At 34.0% G+C, this 8,792-nt stretch overlaps 2 protein-coding genes across 2 annotated transcripts; one reads left to right on the forward strand and one right to left on the reverse strand.

The window, feature by feature from the left end:
- The first annotated feature begins 122 nt into the window (after positions 1-122).
- Positions 123-1,273, forward strand: LOC135838878 (uncharacterized). Its single transcript, XM_065354684.1, has 2 exons — positions 123-667; positions 760-1,273. The coding sequence occupies exons 1-2, from the start codon at positions 260-262 to the stop codon at positions 1,033-1,035; spliced, it is 684 nt and encodes a 227-aa protein (XP_065210756.1). The 5' UTR covers positions 123-259; the 3' UTR covers positions 1,036-1,273.
- A 199-nt stretch (positions 1,274-1,472) lies between these two features.
- Positions 1,473-8,442, reverse strand: LOC135838877 (alanine aminotransferase 1-like). Its single transcript, XM_065354683.1, has 11 exons — positions 7,947-8,442; positions 6,627-6,716; positions 6,436-6,544; positions 6,213-6,343; positions 6,012-6,125; positions 5,432-5,561; positions 4,482-4,561; positions 4,162-4,404; positions 3,877-4,062; positions 2,092-2,240; positions 1,473-2,016 (listed from the first exon to the last, which is right to left on the reverse strand). The coding sequence occupies exons 1-11, from the start codon at positions 8,232-8,234 to the stop codon at positions 1,926-1,928; spliced, it is 1,611 nt and encodes a 536-aa protein (XP_065210755.1). The 5' UTR covers positions 8,235-8,442; the 3' UTR covers positions 1,473-1,925.
- Positions 8,443-8,792: the final 350 nt, after the last annotated feature.

Here is an 8,792-nt window from a genome sequence, read left to right on the forward strand (position 1 = left end):
GTGAAAATCTCTACAAAAAATAAAAATCCAAACGATTCGCACAACTAGTATTTACATTGTAATTCCCTGGTAAATTACTTCAACGAAGCCGGCCAAAAATTCTATTTACAATGGTTTCAAATGGCTGATTACTTTTTGTTTTCGTTTTTCGTTCTTGTAATTTGACCGAGTTCCTTTCCTGAACAAATGAACAAATTTCGCGAATTTCACAATTCTTAAACCATTTTCACGTTCCTTTTTTCTCGACTACGTTTCCACAATGACCCGATGGAATCGTACAGAAGTTGAAGCTTTAATATCACTGTACGAAAGTCATCCTTTCCTGTACGACACCAGACACGAAGATTATCACAACAGAGCCAAAAGAGACAAAATACTCACCGAATTGGCCGAAAGGATAAATGAGATACGTGGTAATAAACTCGTCTTGCTCGACATTAAAAGTAAAATAAAAACCTTACGTACTCAATATGGAGCTGAGAAGCAACACTTGGCGGAAAGGCTTCGACACAGTAATGTCTCCGGTAAAGATGGACCGTACATCAAAGAAGAACCATTGCAAGAATCTTTTGAGCCGAAATTATGGTGTTACGAGAGTTTGAAATTCTTGGATGAATTCACAAAGGAAAGAGCTGATTCTAGTACTACTAGTAATGGATTAGATGAGGTAAATACATGATCTTAAATTCGTACTGGGTATGATGATCTTTAGCTAAGTCTAATAATACTCGTGATATCTTTCTTCTTGTGTTACTTTAGCAAAAAAATAAGCGAGTGGTGGTTCGTCCAACTCCGAGTAAATCATGCACTGTTACGGAGACTCAGACTAAACCTGCTCATCCAACTCAACGTCCTATACCTCCTGAGAAAGAAGATGTTTTTGCTAATTTCGTGTCTCACGAATTGAAGCAAATCACTGATTCGAAAATACAACACGAAACTAAATGGAAAATACAACTAGCTTTAAAAGAAGGTGTGGAAAAACAAATGGAATTGAACGCCGAAGGATATATTACCGAAGTGTTCGTAGAATGAATTTCGATCCGGTGTCAACTGATCGTCGATCGTTTTCAGAACACGAAAATGTTTCTTTTTTTTTATAACTAGGTATTGTAAATATTTCTTCTTAGCTTTAGTTCCTACAATTTGTGCCTACGTATCAATGTTCTAACATTTATTTTTATTACTTTAGTTAATTTTTTTTTTTTAGATCAATGTTACAACTTACAAGTTTATCAACGGTGATCGTTAATACATTATTCTGTTTAAATAACTTGAGATTGATTTTTTTTTCACAGTATTTTGTTTATATTTGTATTTTCCAAAGTTGAAAGTTGAAGTATTCATGCAGTGAAGTAGAACAACCTATCTCTACGACTGAAGTGAACCAGCTTAGAATATTTAATGAAACCCAAATATCCACTCAAATCCTACTCTCACTGCTCCAAAAAAAATGTGCACAACCAACCTCATAAACTTTTCAAGGTGTTTATTGGAATAAATAACATCTTAAAAATACTCTAAAACGCATTCACATGTACAACTAGTAATTAAAACAAACGAGTATTTCATCATTACAATCAAACATTATATCTACACTCGGCGCAGCGCGAAAGCAATATACGAATATTAGAATAACGACTTTATAACGCAGGTACTTGAATTGATTAAAAAACAAAAATGGAATTTAAACGTGTAAAATACCGTTAGCTCTGTTTGTCGACTTAGTGTGCGGAAGTGAAAAATTGACTCGATATTTATAATGTAATAAAATCACGCGATAATAAATATGAGGTACTCATGTTATGAACGAATGCAACGAGAGAATGAGAATGTAAATGCTGTACAAAAAAAAGCCTTATTTGAATAACATGTTAATTAAGTACAATATTTGTAGAATTTCGAACGCCAACAGCGAGTTTCGTTTACTTGTATTCTTCTAAAAATTTCAAATGGAACGATTCAAGTCTTTCTAACATTTCTTTCAGTTTTTCCGGCTGAGGTAGGATGGTAGTCCTAAGAAGAAAGAACAAATTGATGAAATTATTCCATACCGGGGTTATATTTAACTGACGTAAGATCGAGACGTACCTGAAATGATAGGTTCCTGGTTGTTGACCGAATCCAGCTCCTGGTACGACACAAATTCCGGTATTTTCCAGTAATTCAAACGTGTAAAACACCGATGGATCTTGATTTTTTGATTTAGCTTTGGCGATTGCTTTCTCCGGTAAGTGTAACTAATGATAAAACATATGATTAATAATAAATACAGCAAATGAGTTGAATTTACATGAAAGATGTCCCAAAAATTCTGTCAGTTGGTCTCGTATGAATCTTCTAAATGGAAAAATTATGCATGAAAAAAACCTAATAAAAGGAAAACTTTACAACTCGTAAACCTCGATCTAGCCGGAATTTGGCACACTGAAAGAGTAGGCCACCCAAACTTCAGAACCAAATTTTCAGCAGCGAAATTGATCTTTCAAGTTTTGGTGAATTTTTGAAAATGACGGACAAAACTGACAAAACTTGTTTCAACGCACAAAAAATTACCAGAAAAAAACAAAACATTACAATTTGAAATAAGTATTCTAGTTTTCAATTTCAAAAAGGTTTTTGCAACTTCTTGATTTACCAAAAAAAAAACAATAAAAAAACAAAAAACGAGACTTTCGGGCAATTTTAGGATTCAATAAGAGGATTTTTGCAATTTCTCGCAAAAAAAAACCATTTTTTTTGACAAAAAGCGAGACTTCGACAATTTTATTAAAGGAAGGGGCCTTTTGGAAATTTCAGGCAAAACAGTGAGACTTCTGGCCAATTTTTGACAACAATTTTCAACAGTTAATAAAAATAAAAAAAATTTTGTCAATTTTCAAAAAAACGAAAATTTTTGGCAAAAAGCGATAATTGACAATTTTAGCAAAACGCCGGACTTTTCGGAAATTTCGGGCCAAAAATAAGTATTTTTGGTGGTTTTGAGCAATTTTGCTAAAAAGCGAGAATTTTTGTCAAAAATCAAGAATTTGATAATTTTATAGTGAAAAGCAGCTTTTCCAATTTTTGACGAAAAAGTGAGATTTTTTCGCAACTTTTCAGTGAATTTTGATAACAGAGCAAGGCAATTTTGTTGAACGTCGAAAATTTTTGTCAAAAAGATTATACGTTTTTTTTTTTGCTTTTTTCCCCATCTTAGTCAAAAAATCGAGTCTTTCGAGAATCATTGGCAAAAAGCATTATAGGCATTTTTAAAACAATTTTTGTCCAAAAAGTGAAGACTTTTTTGCAAATTTATGGTAAAAAACTAAAACTGCGGAAAATTTTCTGACACTTTTTTTTAAAGTGAGCATTTTTGCTGTTTTTTTTTTCTTTTTTTTTTTGGCAAAAATTGAGATTTTTTTACAGTTTTAGCAACAAGGAGGACATTTTGACGATTACAGGAAAAAAATTTATACTTTTTTTGTCGAGATTTTCTTGTAATTTTCTGAAAAGTGTAATAGGGGAATAAATAATATTTTTTGAAACTATTGTTCGCGACGTGCCTCCATTTGCCACCAAATGAAAAACTACGCATGGAAAAAAATTGAATAGATTCCAAAAATCGAAAAAATATTGATAGTTTTTCCAATTTGTAATTTGTATTTTTTTTTTTCAATCTGAAGGACCAGACTAGGTCCAGTGAGGTTTTGAACTATCTTCCCCTTCCTCCTAAACTGTTTAATTCCAAGAGAATTCCATATTAAATCTTTTGTGTAATTTCGTCGCCGAAGAATGTGATAGGGAATGGGAGATAATAAAAAAATCAACTAAAACAAATTTTTTAGACATCCTTTACACAGAAATGTGAAATCGTAGACTAGGTAATATATTTACCCTGGGAAAAGCATACATAGCTCCTTGCACCGGATTACACGTAATACCAGGCATTCTGTTGAACGTATCAGCGACCATTTTCGCTCGTTCATTTAACGACTGTAAAACAGCGGTTTTTTCTTTGGTAAACGTTTCATAGGATTCTTCACCGGGTTGAGGAGGATTCACAACGCATTCTAAAGCAACCTAGTAACACGCACCATAAAATTAATATAAATGCAGTTTCCGGTTCGGTTCGGTTCCGTTATGCAGAGCTGCATAAGCCAATAGACACGACGAACTTACTTGTCCGTGTACGGTGGGGCATAACATGGCGGAAATTAATTTAAATAACATTGCTTTGACTTGAGGATCTAAATTGATGACCTCTGCGTAAGCTCCTCGTAGACCACATTCACCCATATAACCTTTGGAGCAAGACATGAACGACGCCAATTCCATTTTCGAGTACGGAGGTCCCATTTCCGTCATTACTTTTTTAAACGAGTGGAATTTACATCCGTCGGCGTAAACGTTGTCTTGATAGACCTAAAATTTCAGTAAACGTTAACGAAATTGTATCTTAAATTTGTTTCCTGCTGGGGGGGGGGGGGGTAATGGCTCACCTCGTCTGCAAACAAGAAGAGCTTCTCTCTGTGTGCGAATTTTATAACTTCTTCGATATTCTTTCGAGATAATACTTGACCTAGGGCAAATAAATATTTGATTAGGTTAAATTCTAAGTATTTAGATGTACAACGAGAGTAGCATCGTGATTAGCTTATGTAATTTTCTCATGATTTTTACACGTTAATATATTTTTCCAATTTTCAACGGTTGAAAAAATACAAATTTGATAAACTGCGATAGAATATTACAATAAAATATTTCGAAATATTCAAGTTTAGAATCGATAGGTTAAAGTCTAAAAATACGGATGTATTTTTCAAGTGTTGAATTTCATCGTTATCTTCGGAAAAAAAAGTAGCAGTCTGCAAAATGTTCAATAAATTCAGATAAGCTGAATTTTTCATGTTCAGAAGAAGCAAGTTAACGAAGGGAGCAGGTTAAATTAACATTAAAATTGCATAGAATGAAACACTACCCTCATTTTTCTGGAAAATACAAGTTTTCTAAATTTGATGATATTTAAATCATAATAATTCATATATGGACAGAATCGATGTCAATTTTTTTACTTCATTTTTTGAATTTTTTCGTAATCCTGTAAAATTCCATCTATGATTTCATTCATTCAAAATAATAAAATCAGATAAGAAGAATCTGCCTCTTCAATCTATCTCTCACACCATCACTAATTGACCACAATGGTTCAAGATCCGAATTATAGGCAACTCTTTCAAATACATGTAAGAAGGGAATGAGGAATGATGGCAATGAAATAAATCTGTTAATTCTCTCACACCGCAGTAGTCGATGCAGGTCGTTAACCCTATGAAAATCCGACCTATGAAGAAATTAGATACGCACTGGCTGATTGCTTTTACTCGTATCGCTCGCAAGGTTGTCGTAACACGATACTAATCAATTAATTGTATAACCCTTAGAAACACACCTGTAGGATTGCCAGGATTGATGATGACCAGAACTCGAGGATTACATTTATCTCTAGCTTCTTTAATAGAGCGTTCCAATTCGCTAATATCTAGAGCCCAGTTATTGTCTTCGTCCATGTAATAATTTACCTATGCAGAAAAAAAAAACAATTAAAACATTACAGAAATATCATCGAAGTCATTCCTAAGATCAAGGGCCATAATATGACATCATAGATTCGGAATTTACCTTACCAAAGTACGATTTTAATACATATAACCAATGTAAATTAAAAAAGAAAAAGAAACGAGAATTCCTAACATTCGATGACGTATAAAATGTAACACACGTTAATCAAATAGCGAGGAATTTTTTCGATAATTGCTTCAAAATGCACTTCAGGTTCCGGAATAATGTTGTAACTCGACGAGCGTTTATTTTGCACGAATAATTAATTAATACGCAGGCGATTGCATCCCGAGTCAGGTTTAAAAAGTTATACTCGTATGGCTCAGGCGGTGTAATTAAATCGTAGTCGTAAATACCAACGAACGGGTACGTGATTTACGACTTGACATACTCGTTACTCGAACACTTACTTGGTACATATTGAATTCGGCGACCGATGCCGAATATAAAGGGTACTGGGGTATTGGTATCATAACACCAGGAACTTTATTGTCGACTTTTTCATTCAATAGTTTCAATATACTCTGCAAAAAAATAACGTTTTAACGAATTACAAAATGGAAAAATCCGTCTTGATTGAATCCGAAGTAATTAATTCGACTCTCTAGTACCTTAATACCATTCGATGCACCTGCACTTAGAATAATATCGTTGTAATCACTCGGGATACCATCTCTTCTTTCAATGTATCTAGCGGCGTGCTTTCTGATAATCTCAATACCCGCCGAATCGGTATAAGAACCTTGAAATGGTAAAAAAAAAAATTCATTTCAAGTTAGTAGATAAGCTCGTGAAAAAAATTTCAAAGCTCTTTATCTCTTCATATGTATTTACCTATGCTACCGCCTTGACAATTTTCTAAAATAGTACGTGCTCTTTCTTTCGCATCGGATGGGAAATCGGGCGAATTTAACAGCTCTGGAACGGTAACTAAAGCCAACACCTTGAACAGCGGAAAATAACAACAATTAGTCTCTCATCGTAAAGTCTGCTATGGTTAATCCTTTTTGAAAAAAAGTGTTTACTTGACGTATAAACGTGATTGGCTTCTGGCCCATCGCATGACAGTCGCCGATATTAGCTCGAATAACATCTTTAAAAGGTTTACTCGTTTTCTGTAACAAACCAATGGTGTATTTTTAGTCACAAACAACAAATTCATTCAAAGTTCAGGCGTACCGAGTAGAATAATTAACTCAATTGACTAGCCAAGGCCTAGGCTATTCTTTTCAATTTTCATACCGCTAGCAACATTCGCAAACTTAATGATTTACGTAATCTACCTACGAGTGTATTACGTGATTACGCTTATGCTCGATTACTTAACCAAGCTCGTGATTGTATTAACTCTGCCGATATTTCAAACGTTATCTAAATAATTAGCGATTACAAATTAAACGCTGGGATTGAATACCATCAAACAGATCCGATCGATAGTTTACTAAGGTGCAATTATGTGTTGAAAAATTGAATTTTAATATTTCAAACGGTAGTCCGCCCTTTTAACGTCGTATTCATCGATTCGATGAGTTCCCAATGAATCGATTAAAGACTTTGTAAAACATTTTTTCATCATTATTTTCGTGTGAATTGTTTATATTATACCTTCTTGATTAGTTCTCAATTTTAACATCGATACAGAACGTTTATGTTTAAAAACAAACCGTTCATTATCAAAGGTTAAAATTCTAGAGGCGTTATTGTTTTCAAAATGTAACGAGTTTATCAGTGACAAGGTAATAATACGGAATTGTTCGGGAGTAGGTTTCAAGATTATTTTTTTTTTCAATTAAATACGTCAGTTGTTTTCAAGCCAAGGAGCGAAGTTCGATGAAAAAAATGTCACGTCCCACTTCGTGATGATTAAATAGCATATACTACTTCGAGTGGTTGTAAAAATCAATACTAGAAAATGTATTGTTAGGGTACTTCATCACGAAGCACTATTTGGCAGAAATTCGCTCAATTGACCCACTTAATTCGAAACAAGTTTCGAATTAATTTGCAGCAATAAATTCCGAGAATGTTTGCATGAAAAAAATCCATGATTGACAGGTATTCTCAAAACATGTGGTTTCTCAAATAACGACAAGTACCGGGCACATTGTAGGGAAAATTTCTGATCGGTGAGTCGAATTTTTGAGCCATGTATTGGCAAATTTTACTGCAAAAGAAGAATTTCGCGTGAAATTGGCAAATTAGAGAAAATTTTACATGATGCAATAGCTCGCCTAGAGCCACCAAAGAAGTCATGTTTGGTTAATTGTTGTAGGCACGAATGTACATAAATTCGGAACAGAAATGCTTAAGAATAATTTTAAGATGGATAAATAATGAAAACTTACGTTTTCCAAGAGCTCCTTCTGTATTTCGACTGCTCTTATGACAAGAGGTCCTCGGACGGCGTACTCCAATTTTTTCACCGCCGAATTCATATTATCCAGGGTTAAAATTCTCTCGGTGCTGTAGTTATTCATTTTGTATCTTTTCTTTACGATGTTAACATTTAGAAATTTTTTACTCGATTGATCGGCAAATTCTACTCGACGATTACTGAGATGGCGCAATGTAATCCGGTAACACCTAGACTTATACGACACTCTGATCGCCGTGGGTATGATAGTAGTCATCATGCGTGACTTGACAGGTATAATTAAGGTTTTTATCACGATGTAAATATTACGCAGACACTTGAGAAGCACTTGACTCGAAACAACGCGCCGTCTTTCTTCAATCGACGATCATACTTCACTAATCGGGATGATGATTCTTTTAATGGTAATTAGTAATACGGATTAAGAATTATCAACCAACATTCGTTATCACCTAGATATAAATTTTTGCTGAGAGGTCAAATTTCAAATTTTTTCAAAAATTTGCCAAACACTTGGGTAAAGACGAAGAGAGGGGTGGATGCGTGTTTGCGATTTGGCGAATTACCATTTTTTTCATACCAGTTTTGTGAAATTATGCAATTAGAGGTTTATTTCGGTTATTCGAGGTTAATTGTCTGAAAAATAATTAATTTAGCCAAAAATATCGTATTTAAAAGTATAATTTTCACCAAGTTTCCTGTTTTTGCCGCAAAATTATCTAAAATCGAACGAAAATTGGATTCGGTAATTTCGCGTAATTACCATTTCCTCGCTCTCAACGATACACGCCATCGCTATAATGCCTCATGTTTTAGA

The sequence above is a fragment of the Planococcus citri genome, chromosome 3, assembly GCF_950023065.1.
Source record: "Planococcus citri chromosome 3, ihPlaCitr1.1, whole genome shotgun sequence".
Taxonomy (NCBI): domain Eukaryota; kingdom Metazoa; phylum Arthropoda; class Insecta; order Hemiptera; family Pseudococcidae; genus Planococcus; species Planococcus citri.

Excerpts from the sequence above, each read along its gene's own strand:
- LOC135838878 (XM_065354684.1), top strand. The coding sequence starts at position 260 with ATGACCCGATGGAATCGTACAGAAGTTGAAGCTTTAATATCACTGTAC. Across the intron at positions 668-759 it reads CTAGTAATGGATTAGATGAG|CAAAAAAATAAGCGAGTGGT; the intron begins GTAAATACATGA and ends GTGTTACTTTAG.
- LOC135838877 (XM_065354683.1), bottom strand. The coding sequence starts at position 8,234 with ATGATGACTACTATCATACCCACGGCGATCAGAGTGTCGTATAAGTCT. Across the intron at positions 6,344-6,435 it reads TTGTCAAGGCGGTAGCATAG|GTTCTTATACCGATTCGGCG; the intron begins GTAAATACATAT and ends TACCATTTCAAG. Across the intron at positions 6,126-6,212 it reads GTGCATCGAATGGTATTAAG|AGTATATTGAAACTATTGAA; the intron begins GTACTAGAGAGT and ends ATTTTTTTGCAG.